Source organism: Meleagris gallopavo, chromosome 12 (assembly GCF_905368555.1).
Source record: "Meleagris gallopavo chromosome 12, MGAL_WU_HG_1.1, whole genome shotgun sequence".
NCBI classification, from domain to species: Eukaryota; Metazoa; Chordata; class Aves; order Galliformes; family Phasianidae; genus Meleagris; species Meleagris gallopavo.
Window position 1 is genome coordinate 7,659,906 of NC_139415.1, and position 19,521 is coordinate 7,679,426.

The 19,521-nt window shown below is 34.5% G+C and overlaps 1 protein-coding gene across 8 annotated transcripts in view; it reads right to left on the reverse strand.

The window, feature by feature from the left end:
- Positions 1–19,521, reverse strand: part of UNC13C (unc-13 homolog C) — a 171,847-nt gene that overhangs the window by 134,661 nt on the left and 17,665 nt on the right. For all 8 annotated transcript variants that reach the window (XR_014885973.1, XM_085234277.1, XM_085234275.1 and 5 more), the window contains one exon: positions 7,174–7,237. Coding sequence is in view for 7 of the 8 variants with exons in the window: in XM_085234277.1 (XP_085090403.1) it covers positions 7,174–7,237 (64 nt within the window). In the remaining variant the exon portion in view is untranslated. The remainder of the gene's footprint in view (positions 1–7,173; positions 7,238–19,521) is intronic.

Sequence of the window (19,521 nt, forward strand, 5' to 3'; positions counted from 1 at the left end):
AGAAAACACTAAGCATTTTAGCAGAACATCTATCATTAGTGCTCATATCAGTAATGTAACTTACCAATTGTGCAGCTTCCTAATAAATGTAGAAAAACAAGCTGATCTCTGCAGGAATTAACTTAAAATGATCCAAGGCTCACTATATATATATTTGAGACAATCTTGAATTTTTTTTCTTTTATCCTAAAATAGTTAATTTTCAAATGCATAATGCAAATACTAATTTTTGCCATCTTAACATTTATATATAAACTGGCAGAAAAGAATGATGAGCTCAGAGTAATAAGCTTGTCTGCTTTTTCTCATTGCCCTATTATAGAAGTTAATTTCTACCACTCCTACTTTAAAAGTAATTTATTTCCATTGATTCTTTACAACTCAGTTCCAGACAAAATAACCTGTATTTTATGCTAGCACTACCACAGATCTACCTATAGGCATAAGTCCTTCCTGGACCTCTCCTTGCTCTGACAGTGCATGCATTCCAGTCCCACCTGAGGAGCTGACTGTTACTGTCAACCAGGGGTTTCTGGTATCTAAGAGTTTGGGAGGCAGAGACAGTAGGAAACAGAATTGGAAAATGGCAGTTCAATATCAGCAAGTATCAGCCTACTGCAAGAAGCAGTAGAGCAAACCTTCCCATTTTGCTCATCCAGGGGAATATGAAAACAAAACAGAAATTATCTTATCAGGGTGATGCACGTATTAGTGATTAGCCTAGTAATTTATTAGTCCTAGCTTTCTATTATTTGTATTATGAAATAAAAATGTTGTTTTGCTCTCAAATTATGTTTATCCTGCTTGCAGAGTCTCTTTATATACTGTAAAGCTCTTTGGAAAAAAAGTAATCCTAGTCTGAAAGTATCTCCATTCCATGCAGGCCTTAGTCATGCACTTGAAATTAACTATATGAATAACATCCAGAATAATGGTGGTAATAAAGAGTCTTCTTGAGACTTGCCACAAACAGTAGGAGCATGAAAGATTCAGCAACGAAGACCAGACCACCAGACTGCATAAGAAAAATTTGGCAGTGAATTTAAAACAAACGACCTTATTTGAAAATAAGTAAGGATTGTGAGAAGACAAATCACATGGAAAAATCTGTGACAGCAAGGCAGGAACACTAATGCAGGTGTTGCAATGATTCTAAAAGCTGAATGTTTGTAACTGCCCTGCTCACAGTGCTAGGACTGCTGGAGCAAAGGGCTACATCATGTATTACAAGCCTGGAAGCACAGCAGTTTTTTCTCCCGGATCTTTTTTCCTGATCTTTCTCTCTGAAGTATCTGCTTAGATTCCAGTGTTATCTTTCATTAGGTTTTTATTACCTATCATTCCTTCTGCCAGGATTACATCAGTGCTCCATCCTCAGATGCTTTCATTGCTTTTCCTGTTCTAGATCTCCCACGGATACAATTGCTGGTCATACCAGTATTTTTCTCCCCTCTTCACCCTTTGAGTTCCTCACATTTCTTGCTATTATGAGACTACTCCTCCAATTCTTATCACTAAGATCTCCAACTCTTTATGACTTAATGGATCCTGGACTTCAATAATTCTAACTTCATCTTCAGCACTTTTTTTACCTTCACTGCATTCAAAAGTTTTTTCCTTCCACAGAATGGTGTTCTTGAAAGACACTCCAGCTCATTCATACCAGCAAGGTAATTTTTGACTGTTTTATGAGAAGTACACATTCTCCCTTGTAAACTTTCTTTTAGAACTGTTACATTTCAGCCTTTCAAGCATCACCACACATGTTCACAAAATGCTGTTATTCAATTACAAATATGCTCCAGGAGCTGTATAATTCTGTAGTATATCAACTTAGCCTCAGACTACCAATAAAGCCAGTAATAAATCATTTACTCTGAGTCCAAAGACACCCTTTATGTCACTGCAACAGGGTTACTGGAGATAGATAAAACAGGGAAAGGTAAAAAATATTAGTGGTTTCTCTTGGAGCTCTGAAGCAAAATAGAAAATTGAAGTTTAATTGTGGAAGAGAGTATGTTCTGCAAAAGAGCAGCAACAAGGTTTCTTATTCTTTTTGATGTGAATCGTTATATCTTACTTTCAGAAGGGGAAAGTAATGCAACCTTTTTCTATCCTTGCATAACTGATCTCAAACAATGGGACAGCAACTCATCAAGGTTCTTCCTGGGGTCTATCATTCTTAACACCTTCAATTAAATTAAGACAGCAATTTTTGAGTCTCACATCGATTTAAGGGGAAAAATAATATCAAAGAATTATCCCTTTAGATGGTATATAAACTGCACATAAATCATGAGACACAGAAGTCAAAATGAAGGAATAATTTTTCATTTGAAACGTAAGCCAATTATAATTAGTATTTTAAGTAATTTGTGTTAAATTATTTGGAATCACTTCCATGCAACTGCTCTATTTATTTCTTACCATGCCTTTTTTTTCATACTTCTGACATGAGGGTTATTCCTGACTTATTACCTCAATTTCTAATCCATTATTTCTCTACTTATAATCACATATTGCAGGCTGCTGTCGTTTATGATTTTTCTTGTGTTTAACTACTGAACACAAGAGGCTCATGCACCCTTTCCTTTTCCTCTTCGAGAGATAACACTGGACATTAAAGGCAGATTTTCCTTATTCTTCAGCTCTTGCATGCATGTTTGTTGATGAAGTTTTATCAACAGGCCAAAATGTATCAGTTTAATAAATATTGTACAGCTTTTCTGTGCTGATTGAATTTATCTTAAAGACCAAAGGAAAACCATTCAGTGACCTCAGAACCATTAGTCTGATGTCTTCATGTTGCCTCTTCTACTTTCTTCAAGTACATTTAAGAGGTCCTGATGCAAGATAGTCAAGATTAATTTTATCATAAGTGAAACTATTTAATGACTATTTAGTAATTTTCTTCCCAATTAATAATACAATCAATAATGATTAATGAAGAAAATGCATCACAAAGTCTTTCATCTCCTCCAGTACTTTGAACTGCCTCATATCATCAATTAACATTCTAAACCATTGTTTAAATCTTAAAATGGATGAAATTGCACTGAGACTAAGTTCAGTTAATTGAAAAGAAAGCACATTTAAAGTTCTTTGTTTTCAAACTGTCTTTTCATTTGTGATCTTAAGCATTCTGATCTTTGAAATAAATTCACAGAACATAAAAAGAAATGCATCTAGTTTGCTGACAGTTATTTAGCTTAATCAGTATGTTGATTGTCACTCAAACACTGTAATTACATTCTAATAGAGTTGAGATATGGGTATTCATTACCAATTTTAAAAAAGAAAATACTTGTTTATCCACATTCAAAGACATACACCAAATGCTACATGGAATACAGGGATGCAAAAAATGTTCAGCTGGACGATTTTTTTTATTATTATTTTTTTTAATTTGCAGTTCCTTGGGCCTGTTAAAATTTTATAGAGGGAAACTTTGCATTAATCTCATAGTAGCACAGCTCCTAAACAGAGTGATGTCTGCTTACCCAGTCCCAAGCCCCCATTGCTCTGCTTTAGCATTAGGTTTTCAAGTTTTATTTCTGAATAAGACAATAAACCAATAATGCTGGCTACAGCATTACTGTATTTTCACACTGAACATCACTGCATCTATCATACAGTTAACCTCGAATCACAAAGAACAGCAAAAAAAAACAACCCACAGTGAATACTGAGTTCTATATTGTATCTTTTAAGTAGTGGAACACACACTGAATATTTTAAAGCTATGAACACTGTGACACTTGGATATACTAGAATTAAGAAATAAGGCATGTAGGAAAAATTGGCCAAAGCCACTCTAAATTTTTTTTTAACTCGGGGTTATAGAACCAGTTAAAACAGTGCCAGCATCTCACCATCTTTTGTTTCTAATTCTTACTGTTACTAGTAAGCAGTGCTGTGGAATGGTACAAGGTATAACTCCTTACACAAATGGTCTTCTGTTTAATGTTAGCTTTTGAAATCAACTATTATTTTCAGTATTTTAAATAATAAAAAAAAAGAAAAACCTAGGCAGTAATTGTTCATTCAGATAATTACATTTCAGCAGCAGAAGTGTCTCTAGCATACATAGGATTATTAATAAAAGATACAATCACAGTGACATACACTGTGGACCGTAGGAGGGAGGCAGGAAAGGGATAAATCTATTTCACTGTACTTCTGGCTGACACCAAGTTACCAAAAAAAAAAAAAACAAAAAAAAAAACAACAAACCTTCTAAACACATCTTTTCATAATTGTTGCCAGTGCTTAAAAGCACTGATTTCAAGTGTTAGAATTTCTGTAATCCCATCCTAATATCTGTTTTTTAATTTTTATGTTCACAAAACAGTGAACACAGGATTTTGGCTTGGTTGGTTGGTTTGGTTGGTTTCCCTAGTTTTCTATTTTGGGTTTTTTGTTTCCAGTCAACAAGTAGAGCAGCAGCTAAAGGACCCTATCTAAACCTGGACTGTCTTTTAAAATGCAACTTACTCCTTATGTAGAGTTTCTCCTCATGCGTTTAATTACTCTTCCTTCCCCAATATTGAAAGGATTTCCCTAACATTTGGTACTCCCATATTCTAAACAACTGCAAGAAGGCCTAGCTATTTCAGGCAGAAACTGGGGCAGGGTTTTGTTTTTTTTTCTTTAATATAAAAAGTCAGTCTGAAAACCAATAGCTTGGCACTTTTCCTATCTGGTCAGTGTTTGAGTAAATATTCATTAGCTGCCATGCCTCTGGTGAAACACTAGCTGTCATCTCATATTTAATCATAACAGCTGCCTAACTCAATCTTTCAGTTCCATGGACTAGCAGAAAAGCATACATCCCAAATATTCCTGATGTAACTTCAGGTCCTTCAGAACAGTACTCTGTTTTCCACAGAATTGCTACAAAGCAATATATATACATATCCTATATATTTTCTAGTACAGGAAGATATCTAAATCACTCTCTCCAAGAGTGATCCAGTCCTTCAGGAGCTGTGTTTACACAGCCTCCAGTGCTCTAGATGCACACTAAACATAAAATTAGAAGCATATCAAGACAAAAGTTCATCACACATAGGTTTCAAAGAAAGCTTAACTGAAAATCTGAAAGATCCTTTTAATATTTCTCCAATTCATTAAAACAAAAGAGTTCCACACACACAGGGTATTTGCTTACATCTGCCATGTTTCTTACTATAAAATTCGTCATAGTCTTGAAGTGATTTGGTCATCATCCCTTAGTATCAATGCAATAAAGACACAGAATATGGTAGCTACATGAGCTTTTCTACGTGCACAAAATGCACAGATGATAGGGGAAAAAATCCAATTTATTGTTAGGTCAAAACAAACATCAAAAAACAGATTTTGTGTTTCTCAGAAGTTATTAGGTGCAGGTTTACAGTACAGCCAAGGCTGTAAGGTGACAAATGACATTTTTCTGTGCTTTTACATTTTAATTCAACGCACAACTCCCCTCTACAAGCTAGTTTTCACCTGCACAGCAGTCACTGTGTGAATAGTGAGCAGAAGCATTTTTTATTGAACAAAGTCTTTATTAGACTTCAGGGGAGTTAAAATACAGTCTCACACCGCTTATACTAAATTTCTTTCAAATCACTTTTAAAACTCTGTGAAATAATTTTCACTCAAGCACTGTACGGGATTTATTAGAATTGCTTTGAAAGAGTCATGGAATGATTTGAGTTGGAACAGATCTTAAAGATCATCTAGTTCCAATCATCCTGCCTTGCAAGGGACACCTTCCACCAGATCAGGTTGCTCAAAGTCCCATCAAGCATGGCCTTTAAGACTTCCAGGGATGGGGCACCCAGAGTTTCTTTGAGCAACCTGTTGTTCTGTGGCTCACCACACTCACAGTAAAATATCTGTTCCTCATATCTAATCTTGATCTACCCTATAGAAATAAAAAAAAAAAAAGTAATTAAAAGGAAATACCGAAAAGAAAAAAAAGCACAATCAACCAATATAAACAACAACACAACACAAAAATACATCCAAAACCACATCCCAAGAAGACTCTTCAGTCAATGACAGTAAGTACTTTCTTGCTTTTAACATTTTTTTTATTTTTTTTTCTCCTAGAAGAGTAAAATTAATTTTCATTTGTTTGCTTCCTTATTATTTTGTTTGTTTTACTGTTGGTATTGTTCACTTGGTTTGTTTTTATATGATCATTGCCTTACAAAGAGTTCTGGGGGTGCTCAGTTTAGGCACATGAAAATTCTTGCCCTGACAAGTGATATTCACTGATTCCACTGCCATTTCATGAGAATAAAAAAGTGCTTAGTTCAGACAGTGCTGTCAAATTTAAAACAATTGGATTCTCTTCCTACTGAGAGTACAACTTCCCTGGCACCTACAGCCCTTTCATAAAGACTGGGAAAACTGGTTCAAAGTAAGGAGGTGAAGTTCTAGAACAGTGTTCTACAGAGGATCAGACCTACAAGAAAGAGTTGTGTGGAGGGAATGCACAGCTGTGCTCACTTGTCCATGCTAGACACTACCAGCAAAATAGAACAGTTTAATGGAGGAAAAAAGGTTAGAAGAGTTACAAGTTATTACTCCCTTTCCTTTATTCACTAGAGGCACAACAGACACAACAAACAATACTGCTAAGCAACCTGTGTATAAAATAATGTGCAAATTCCCATCTTTTCACGTGAGGCAACAGTTTGTGCAGTTTAGTAACTGTGAGTGTTACTGACCAGAAACCAAGCAAGTCATAAAAATTTCCCTTCATTGCCACAAGAAGAAAAAGCCTGTTTAGGCAATGATATCATCAGTACAAACTAAGAGTTTTCTAGGATAAGTTGTCAAACGTTTCTTAAATACATTTGTTTTAAACACTGAAGTAGTGAGCTTTGCCAATATCAAAGCTACTCAGGACTAGATGTATGAAGTTATGATTTCTAGATTAATTCAGAATGTTTTTCTTTCCATTTCAGAAAAAAAGAAAAAAAAACCTTGAGGAGAGGTCACCACATGAATGTAGAGAACCAATGGAAGGAATTAGCTATGTTGGAAGTAGCTGCCGAAGTCAGCTCCTCAAATCCTGCTGTAACTAATAACTTAAACAAGAAATCTTACACCAAGTTCTTTCTCAATTCTTCCAATTACACTGAAGCATCAATAATTTAAAGATGAGCTCGTTCTTACCTTCTGAATAGCCCTGACCCATATTGCTTTTGCAAAATTACTTCTGATTTGATCGTTGTTTTTCCTGGAGAAAGAAAAATTAAAAAATCTCTGAGAAGGACATGGACAAATTGATCAAACTGAAGTACAGCCATTATTTGTTTTCTTAGTATTTCTTCTGCATATAGTATCTTTCATATACTAGATATGTACTAGAAAGTACTAGCTCTGCAGAAGTCATTCTTAAAAAGGATTTTATAATTTTTTTTCTGGTAATTAGTATAAGGGTAACTTTTTACTTTGTAGGCAATGAGCATTATCTTCCTACTCAATAATACATTTAATCTGTACCTTGTAGCATTCTATCAGTGAGTAGATTCATAAGTGGCTTTACTTTGCCCATTACAATTTCAAATACACTAGGTTTAAAAATATAGGAACTCTTCATTAGGATCTCTTTAGCCCTCACCTTGGAATACTTATTTTATCCATATCTGATTGATATATTTCGAACTAGATCAATATTTGTTACAGGCAATAAACAGGTTAAAAGACAAATCATCTATCATGCTTTTTCTGAGAGGCAAATAAAGCAACAATCTATAGCAACCTAACATTATTATTTTAAATAGCTTTATATTTAAAGATATTAATTGTCAAAATGAAACATTACATATAAAAATATTGTCTTGATGATTAATACTTCTATTGCCTTAGTTTTATTACAATTTAATATAAAGATAAGGAAACATTTTTCTCCACTTTTCCCTATTCATTTCTGCCTACACTGACACTCTCCACTTGTGTTGACAGCTGATAAAACAGAACGGAATGTTTATAGTGAAGAGTCCTCAAATCTGCTGGTGATTTAACTGTAAAGTGACTGCGTGACACACACACACACTTGATTCAGCACACAGAGAAAAATAAGCAGGTACTAGAGAGCAAGCATAGCAAATATGCCAGTAACTCTATATACTGACATTCTCTGTTGTAATGCAACATCAGACTGCAGTTCTGAAACAGTTCTTATCTATCCAGGCATTCTGAAGCTACGTTCAAGCAAAGAAAACTGGCTCACAGTAACTCCTTTGGATTATAGGGAGTTTCAGTAGTTCTAAGAGTATACTTGGATTGCAAAGACATGATCCCAAACCTAATATTATTAATAGGGTATAAAGAAGCATTGGCAAAGGAATAAGTTTCTTCATTATACTGCTACGTAAGTCAGGTTTAGAAGACCTTTGGCATCAAATGGTGGGAGAAAAAGGAAAAAAAAAAAAGAGGAAAATTAAAAGAAAGGCCCTGAATTTTCTCTCTGAACATAAATCCTTTTAAGACAGAATTATTAGCACTATCATCCGCTCTTTGCAAACTGCAGCAAAGGAGTTACTGATAGAATATCTTGGAACCATTTACCTTTTAAGGCTTTTGAGGTATGGTCTAAACCTCTACGAGGGAAAAAAAGAAGCCAGCACAACAAAAACTTATATTTGATCAGCTAAGCATTATTAACAAATCTTCGAAACAGAAATCTTATGCCCCCATATTCAGAAATTGCACAAGACAATTATAATGTAACTCCATTAACCAACCGTTTCACCACAGCTGTGAAGAACATCAGTTTGTGTTCCCTATACTAATTCAGTTCATGGCTGTTAGGCACAGGTTAAATTCATTAGTATGGTCTCCAGGACTTTGGCAAGAATCTAATTAACTCAAAAGATACTGTCTATTAAGTAGTAAACTGGAAGTATGCAGTAAAATACACCTATATAAAAGACAATGGCAGCCTATCCACTAAGTAAGGTTGCAGAGTATTCATATTATACTTTAGGTTCACACATTCCTACATAATTATCTTGGACTTTTGGAATAGTGTTCTTTTATCTGAGGAGAAAAATGTTCTCTTTGATATGCACAGCTGAGTGAACATGATGCAAATGAAGTATGAAGAGGCTTGTCTCACCCTGCTCTCATCTTCGGGGCTGCCTATTCGCAGGTCCAATCCTTTTTCTATTCACATCTCCTGTTTTATCCCCCCCCCCCCCTTTTTTGTTTCCAGTTATTACAAGGTAAATATAGGTTATATTAGTAATTAGTCCACACCGTCTTATAGTTGTTGACCAGACGGGAAATATTAGGTAATAAATAACATCAGGAATTTTAAAAGTAATGAGCCTCAAGGTCAGAAGATGTTTCAGAAGGAAAAGATAGGAACACCTTTTAGTGTCTTAACTGACAGTTAAGTACGGTCAAGTTTGTTCTGAAGTTTTGAAGGATAACATACAAAAGCAGGAAAAAAAGTCATTAAGCTGGTTTGGATAATTTTGCAAAGTCCTTGATCTGTGACCAGCCTGCTCAACAGTGCAGACACATTCCTCCTTATTCCAACACAAATAAGCCAGATAGTATCTCAGCAGAGACAGGGCAGAGGCAGCTTTTTTTTTATCCATCCTCTTCCTTCTAATACAGATACTGGATCAGTTTAGATAACCAGTAATTGTAATTTTCTGTTTGGATCTATTAAAGCTAACTAGTTACCTGGCAGGAAATAGCTTCTCAACATTGAATGAAGCCAACAAGTGGCACTTTATGGAAGTTCAGAATAACAAAGACCACCAGAAACTGTTGTCAGGTGATTTGTAGTGCTAACTGAACTAAGTACAAGAGCCATATTTTGTTCCAAACAGATATAATTTTTGAAAAAGCAGACTAAGATCTTTACATGAGCATGAAGTCAGAAAACAATGGAATCCTATCTAGTAATCACAATTCCCCTGGTAGACCAGCCAAAAAGCTTGTTAAAAACCAATCCTTTAAAAAGAGTAAAAACCCAAAGTCATATTATTTCACTGTTCCCAGCAGCATAGTTCCATTTTGCAAGGATCAAAACAACCACCCTACTGAAATTCATTTACCAGCAGAAGACACGCACAGGAATGCACAGGCTACATGAAAACAAAAGCTGTTTACAGTCAGATCAAAAGATAAGGATTTTTAACAAAGCACAAAAATTACACTGATACTTCTATCTAGTAGATGTTTCCCTTATCAATAAGGTTGGCCAGATACATTAAATTTGGTCTAATATTTCAAATACAACTTGCATTTTCATGACATTTCCTGTAAAATTAAATCTCACAATAAACCATGTTGTAAAGCAGTTAATTATAGAGCAATTGCAGCATGGCCACATCCAGACAAATAATGACATCCTCTGAATACTTATTTGTTTGCAGCAGACAGCCTAAAATACCTGCATTGATTTCTAACTATTCATCACTAATATTGATTCAATCAGCTCTGAATGCAACTTGAAATAAACAACAGAAGAAAAATTGAAATAGTTACAACATCTTTTCCTTCTTAAAAAAAAAAAAGTTTATTATGAGACACTTTTTAACCAGCAGTTTCCACTCCCACACTACCAACTGCCATGCAGTTGTATTATTGCATACACCTGGGCTTCAATCACCTTGTCTTTGTTAAGGCACCTGTCCAGAATTTATCTGAAGCTGGCTACAATGAAATTGTTTCCAGCTGATAACAAAGTGCTTTGCATCAGAGTTTTCACATAATTCTCCTACTAAGTAGAAGAGAACACTACTCTTATAGAAAAGCATACATGGAATTTGGAACCACAAAAAATGGTATTGAAGAATTAAGAATTATCATGCTATAAAGCAATAATTTCATTTTAATGCTTTTCCATTGACCTAATCTGTACAGATTAAAAGAATCACTAACATTAAAAAGCTGTGTCATGAGTCAAAGTTTAGTAAAATGCTGGGAAGAACTGTAGGTCACACGCATACATCTTAGCTGCAACATGTTGAAAAGAAATAAATGACAATATAAAATATTTAAAGGAGAATTAAGAAGAGAGCTAGGCATTCCATAGCTAGCTAGATCACAGAAAGATTTTCAAATTAAATGTCACAGATTCATAAGATTTAGCATTATTTACGTCATACATATGCACATATTTGTATCTCTTCCTACTCTTATGTCTTAGTGACAACAAACAGAAGGCAAACTTTGCTCTAAGATCTTTCCTGTAGCACTAAATCTATATCCCTTCACATGTTTCTATTTTCAGATTCCCAAGATGCACTTCATAATTTTATTTCCAAATATTACAGCAGATAAACAACTTGCTCGTAGGTCAGCCACTTATTCCTATGATAAATTTTCATTTTAAATTTGACTATACTATTTTTTTTTGTTCGTATTTTCTTTCTTAATATCTCCATCAACAAATTATAGAAGCTTTACTATTATCTTTAAATATCTGTCCACACGATGCTTATATTAGAATCGTTATTCACTTTTAAGAATTTACAGTTACAGACCTAGGTTCTTGATAGCTTTCCTTGTATTAAATGTACAACTTCAAAGCATGAGTTACTTTGGGACGAGTTGCTAGATTTCAATTTTCCATACTGTGTTTTGAAAGCAACATTTTCTGTACCGATGCAATAATATTTTCTGATTTCAAAATCATTTTGTTTATGTGCCTAATTGAACACTTAGTACAGCAATAACATCTACCTACTAACCATTCCAAGCCAAACATTTAGTAACATGAGAACATAAACAAGAAGGTCACTTACAAATATGCATAACTTAAATAATTGCTTAAGAGACTTTTGTCTCCCTTTTTTTTTTTTTTTAAATCATTAAGAAGGTAAGGCTTATATCAAGGCCTCCATGTTTTGACTCACCTCTGGAGCAAAGTTCCCAGGTACATGTTCATTCCTATAGTAAAACTCACTTTTATATTTATATATTTTTATATATATATATACACACACACACACATATATATATATATGTACATATATATGTATATATATACACACATATATATTTTTTTTTTTCTTAAGTCCACATATTTTCTCTACTTCTTCCAGAGATTTTCATAGGAGCAACTCACCCCTATGGTGATCTTTCCATTTTTCTGAAGATATTTGTTCTTGCTTGGTTCTAAGAAACACCTGAGTTAAAGCATTATCAGCACAGCTGCTAAAGATACCCTGTAAATAGCTGCAGCCTTGTTACCCCTCCTCTTCCTGGAGGTAATTAACCATTTGTTGCAAGATAATTTCTTCCTTCTCCTTAGCATTTCACCCTTAACAAATGTTCACCATTAAGCAATATATTTACAGATTTTTACCAGTTAAATTAAAATTGATTTAGGAAGTCACAGCTAATTTTAACAACTATTTTCCAATAAGCTAGTCTGAGGAGTTGAAAATGGTTACTGGGGAAGGGAGATAACTCAAACTGCTGCAAGTGACAAAGTCACTGACTTGATACAGTGAAGTTAGTGCTAGTGTATGTTTTACTGCTGTTTTTTGATTAAGATCTTAGAAACTTTCCAAACCCTCTTTGAGGCATCTTGTTACATTCCTACAGTCACCAGCCCTGAATCTATTGCTCTGAGCATTTTCAAATAAATGTTTTTGACATTAACCAAAATGGAGGACAGAAATATTCTAAGAGGGTAAGGTGAAAATTAGTTTCAGAACAGCCAGAATAGGATTCATCTGAAGTTACCATTAATATTTATGATCATAATTTGAAAAAAATAGATACATTGAGGGAGGAAGCAGAGGTATAATCCATGGACTTTGTTTATTAGGAAATGGCATTTTGGAAGGACTGAGCTGGAACTGATAGCAGTTTTCCAACCTTTACATAAGTGCTTTCAGTGTCCCCACCTCCCTATTTTTCCTAACATGAAAATAAGCAGAGGCTTAAAGCCAGTTAAGACCTATTGTTAGGTCTTCTGTGACATAACTTCATTTATGCCACCATTTACATGTTGTGACAAACTAAACACTCTCCAGGGCACAAGTCCACAGTAATGATAGAGGTATTCTATTCTACTCTGACAGCAAAGGGCTGAAAGATTTTCTCTTTTTGAATCTTCAGTAGTTAGAAATCCATCAGAAACCACCACAGAAGGCAAGATGGTTTATACCCAAACTTGGATTGATACTGAACACTTGAAAGCTGCCATTCAGATAGGTTACTTATTAAAATTTCAGTCTTAGGGCACTTAGTACAGTGTCAGTAAGTACCGATACGTTCCCCCTACACAGCTATAAGATAATAGCTTTGAAGACATTCTGTATTGTTTTCCCCCAAAGTATGTCAGACAGTAAATCAGCATCTTACAAATTGCCTGCAAGCTTTCCTGATGAATGCAGGGCAGTTTTGCTAACTGAGAAATCCTCTTAAGATGCATTATCTCTTCAGTGCTACAACAGTTATATTCATCTTCTCCCAAACGTAAGACGTTTATCAGAATAAAAGGACATGCAATTAGGATAGGAAGTGATGGACAAGACGAGAAGCAATCAGGAAAGACATACAAAACGAAAAAACATATGTAAGTGTGAATAGGATGCTAGTAAGACATCTTTCTACTACTGTCCAATGAAGTACCAGCTTCTAGACCATCTTGACTGTCACAAAGCATCACTCAGCACAAGTAACAATGAGGTGTCTTAATGTTCTCTTTCACAAGTTTCAGGCAAGTGGACATTAGTAAGTCAGAGCATTATTTACAGTAAAACAATGGAAGAGCTCTAGTATTTATTTTCCCCATTTCTTGCATGTGCATTTTATTTGCAGTCACATTTATAACTCCAGTTCACCTGTTCAAATTCCTCTACATTCATACAACTTTGCTCTTCTCAATATATAGTTTAATCGTGCATATTTCTTTATGAAATCTGCATCCACAATCATTGAAAACACAGCTTTTTATTTTTCTTGCTGTACGTAGTCTTCAATAGTGTGAATTGTGCAATGCAAGAATGTTATAAGAACAAGCCTCTGCTTCACAGCATAACTGCATCATTAATACACATTATTTATTCAGTAAGCATCTTCTCTAACTTCCTCAGTCAATACAGAGTGAAATTAAGAACAATTGTCTGTTTCACTTCTGAAAAATTTTCTATATAAAAAAAATTCAGCAACAGAACCTAGATACAGTTTTCCAGAAACACGATAGAATATAGCAGGGCACTAGTCTAACCATGATTCATAACATCAGTGGGGAAAAAAAAATCCCCTAAGATTCATTCTAGGAATCTAATGCTCTTTATGTTTACCTTCCATCCAATGTGATTTGCAACAAATAAGGAGTAATAGAGAAGGCTGTACTGTCATAGATAATCTTTAGCATAAATCATTGAAAAAAAGAAAATACACGTATCTATTGCAAATTATTTGTAGTCTGATCATATTTCAGTCCCCTTTGAACAGAATCTGACACCACAGAAAGTGGAAGGTTTTAACTCATACTTAATCCATATCTATAGTGTCTGTAGTTAAGTGATGTTTTCCTTGCCTTTTAGCAATTGTTGCACCACTGAACAAAGGAGTTGCCTGTCATCTCTCTACCTACAGAGCTTTTCTGACCTTGAATCTTGAAATCCAAGAGAGAAAGAAGTGCTTCCAACAAGATGATTGGACTGTTTGAAACTATTTTTGAATCTACTTATAACTTTGAGTTCAGACAAATAAAAATATATTCAAAATGTAACAAAAAATACATAAAAATATATACATCAACACATCATATCAACTCAATATCATTTGTTCTAAACTGCAATTTGCCTTGCCACAGGAAGTTTCTTCTGTTCCCTACTTCTATTAACAGATTCATATATAGTCTGCTGGCTGTTGTGACAGGATTGCCAACTCCCTCAGTATATTTGCTCAATTCCCCATATATTTTTTCCTCAGCCTACAGAGTATATTTTCTCTACATACAGCTCCCAGTGAATTATCTTCTTTTCCTTGTTAGTTTTCTCACTCAAAGCCTTCCAACATATACAACTTCTAGTAATTTTATTCCTACAGTTAATACAATTAGAAAAATTAAGTATGGGCATCTTATAGAAATCCATCTCTTAAACTTCAAATTCGCCATCTTTACAGTACTTAATACTCTCCAGTTCTGATTTTGAACACTGACCATACTTCTTCTCTGTGGAGAGCTACCATAGCATTCTTCAGAATTCCTTGGAAAGATTTTTTCTTAAACAGACTTTGAAATAACATTTAATTCAAGATATATAGTTCCAGCAAACTGAAGGAAGGACATTTTTGAAAAAAGCTGAATCTGAACTCTGCAAGGGCAACAGAACAAAAAGACCATTAATGAGTGTACCAACTTGAGTGACAGATGAGAATTAAGCCTGAGGAATAACGGAATGAACTCTCAGCACTACAGTACTCTCAAAAAGGCTTAATTTTATGAAGAGTGTAAGCCACTGTTACAACAATTATCTAATATTGAAAAGATCTACCTTGCTGTAATAAAATAAATGAATAACATCATTTATAAGTAGTTTTAAATTTCTTTAAGGCAAAACTGAACTTCACCTAAGGCAGAATCTCTTTCTACTCACAGTGTTTTCTGTAATTCAAGTATAAAACTGCTGCCTAAGCGGACAAAATTCTCAGAGAAATGCTTTTCAACATGTGAGAGATGCTCATATTGAGGGTAGGTATCTTAGTGGGAGCTTGCTGTGAACAGTGATCTTATTCTGCCATTGGAACGTAGAACTATTAAAGTTACCTAGGAAAAAAATTAAGTAGAAAAGCAAGCCAAAGTACAGCTGCAGCAATAACTGATCAAGATTCCTGATTCTTCCAAACTATTCTGACAATCAGACGTTTGTTTTTCTATTCTTAGGGTACTTTATAGAAAGACGCTTTTTTTTTTCCCCAGCAAAAACCATCAAGCATCCAATACTACAATACCACCTTAGAGCAAAAATGGAAGTTTAAATCAGATGAGGTTTAATTAAGATAGACATGCAGCAGCTATTGCTAATACTTGGTCTGAGGCCATCTTATTTAGAGTTTTCGCTAGCTATCCATTGTGTATGTTTTCAACACTTCAAGTTCAGATCAGTTCTTACTTTCCCACTGGGGGAAAAAAGAAAAAAAAAAAAAGAAAATCACATTTTCTACCTGCATTTGGAAGAACACAACTGGAATGCAATAATTTAGACCAAAGGAAAATAGCACACAATAAGTGTATTATGAAAGCATCGCCCATAACACTCAGATCCCATCATGCTAAATACTACAGAAATGAGAAAAAAATATTGGTTTTCATCTTGAATACCTGCCTATTGTTCCCTTTGTGTAAACTAGAAGATGGCACTCTCATTCCATATACCATGAAGTTTCACATATGCCCACTATAGTTTCTGTATCAAACCTCAGTCGCTATTCTGAAAACAGATTTGATATAGCTCAATTAGTTATAATAGAGATCTAGAATTATTTTTCCTCATTAGTTCAGGTTTTGAGGAGGAATTCAAGATTAAGTTTTTAGTATTATCTTTTTTAGAATCAGGTAATTCTTGTCCCTGAGGCTGTAACTTGACAAACCTAGTACTAAATTGCATTGCTTTCCATGAGGCTATTAAATCTCAGTGCTGACTAAATTGCTCAGATATGGCTGATGGACAGAATGCCTTTGGGTGACATTTCTCAGTGTCTCAGGACATTTTAAGCAAGTGCTTTTAAAAAGAAGTTTGTCATTTTTAATCCAATATTTAAAGTTCAAGGATCAGAAGCATGTCTAGTCAATTCATGGTCTGACTGAGTCTTACCCAAACACTTCAAAGTATAAGTAGGCTGCAAAAATGCTTACTAGATAAAGTCTTTTTCAAATCTTTTATTTTCAGAACAGCAACGTGCTTTCCTAGATGTTTTCAAAGAACTTGTGTCCAAGACAACTGAACTGGTGGATATATATCTCCGAAACAAGCAGAAAGAATCCAACTCAGATACCTAAGCATAGGTATGTGAACTCATCTGGCCTTCAGATGCCACTTGAGATGAGCCCAGGCGTTCTAGAGGCCATATGAAACATCTGCTATACATGGAACTGAGTTACCAGAGGGAATATTAAATAACACTTATGTTTAGAAAGAATAATGCCTTCTACAAAATCTCATGTTATAAGATGCCTTTCACAACCCTCCAGAACAGATGAAGCTGTTGTCCTTGGAAGTGATAGCTTTGTTCTTTAAATGTGTTGAAAATAATACAGCATCAGTTGTGAGAAAGTGAAGCTCAGTGATCCAACTGGAGCAACACAGAGCACATGGAATGCAAATCACACAACACATCTTGATTTTAGAAAACTGCCTCAGAATAGCAATTAAATGCAAAAAAACCAATCACCAGAATCCACTTCTTAAAGATATCAGCTGCCTTTTTTTTTATTGGGGGGAGGGGGGGAAGGAGGAGGTAAGGGGTAGGTGCATGAGGGCTTACTCCTCTTTGGCAGTAAACATGAAATGATACAATATGCATCATGGAATAACAGTTATTCTTAGCTATACAGAATACTGTATTCTTAGCTGTACTGTAACCCTGAGGAATAAGATCACAACAGAAAATCTATGTGGACAAACATCTGTTTAAACAGCTGTGGCTACATAATGGAAACATGGCTTTCATCTCAGAAGTTCCTTATGTGTAGCTAAGAAGTAGAAGCATAAATTTTCAGTTTATCAACAATTTTTTGCCCTGCTCTGCATTCTTTTTTCATCTGTATGTGAATAACTAAGCAGCTTACTGGACAAATGGCTATAAAGCAATCATCTCAAATGAATTCAGACCTTAGTAAATACTAATCCCATAGAAGCAAGTCTTCCTTGCTGTGTGCCTTTCAGGATGTTTCAAACTTTAACAAACTTTTAAAACTCAATTTATCACATTTAAGCATTCTTTTCAGTTTTCAACTATGTTATAAATAATCAGTATATTACTATCAAATTACATCGGTTTAATGAATATTATTTTAACAAAGTTCTCATTTAAATCAACACTGAGTGATAACTAATTCCAGTTTTAGTAGTACACCTCTCTAACACTCAGCAGTTCATCTCGTACACAATAGTTTGGAGAACAAAACATCAGAAAACCAAATGCTGTAGAACCAAATACTCAGACCCAACTTTGTCATCAGGTTTACATAAGCCTACTGTGGTTTTGTATGCACATCCTTTATTTCCAGTATGAGTATAGGAATGCGTAACATCTACCCAGATGTCTATGCAGATGGAATAATAAACCTGAAGAACAATTTTTTTTTATTTCTTATATGTAAATCAGCAAGTCATTTTCATTGTCATATGATTTATGTTCTCTGATACTTGTTCTGAATGCAGAAGTATGTTGAATATTTTTGTGAAACAAAAATTTTTATCTGTGTTCCTCTAATGCTTTAGACTTCATTTAATTTTGGTTGGTTTGGACATACACCTTGTCAATGCAATGCCTTTTGTTTTAGTTTGTGATTCACAATTGTGCTGTACTTTTGTTCAGCTGATTAGCTGTTGACCCCAGTATTAACACTGTCTAACGTATTAGATAAGTATTTTTAAAATACTGCATTTTCAACACTTTCAAAAGCTGAATAACTAAGTTCTGTTGTAAATAGGACATAAAGGCCTATTCATTGCTCAGCATTTATTTAGTGTACCTTTTTATTATAGTTCTTTTGTTTCAAACAGTCAGTTTTTAAAAAACAGACTTTTACTCTGATTATTCTGCATTATGAATTGATTAAAGGATTCATTTCAATTACTAAGAGTATTTCCATCCTAGAGCATCAGTTAAATGAAGCGTCTCCCAAAGAAACACCATAAACTTAGCAGATACAAACATCTCGTGCTATTTTTAGCCTTCATATTTCAGGTTGCAAGGATCCCAGTACTGCACAGTGGTTTTTTTTATCCCAGTATACCTCTACTTGCATAGGATGTATAGTTTTCATGTAAAGATCTTTACAAATTTAGTCTTTCAATATTGTACGTACTTAATTCAATTATCTACAGTACTAATTCCCCTCCTTAGGGCAACAACATCACATACTGTTAATGTAATAGATTTATATGTTAAGTACACAAAGGAAGCAGACATTGTATATGTATAGTTGTACTGAATTGTATATTCTGCATAATTGTACTGAAGAGTAACTCAGATACTCACACATGCCTTACACATACAATTACATGAAAAGCTCGTTCACTATGACATTCTCCAAAAATTATATTTTAAAATTATATGCTGTTTTCCAGACATTCTGGTATAAAAAGTACATGGCTAGAAATATATGTAGAATATTGCAATGTATCTCAGTGGCAGAAAAATAATTACCATGATATCCATATTCTGGCTAGCAGCAGCATTGAGCAATGGATACTATCACCACATACAGAATGAAGCAATTGATTTCTCATATGGTTACTATACATAGCCATATGTATTTAGTTTATGACTGGCAGGAAAAAGTTGATCAGTTACACTAAATTA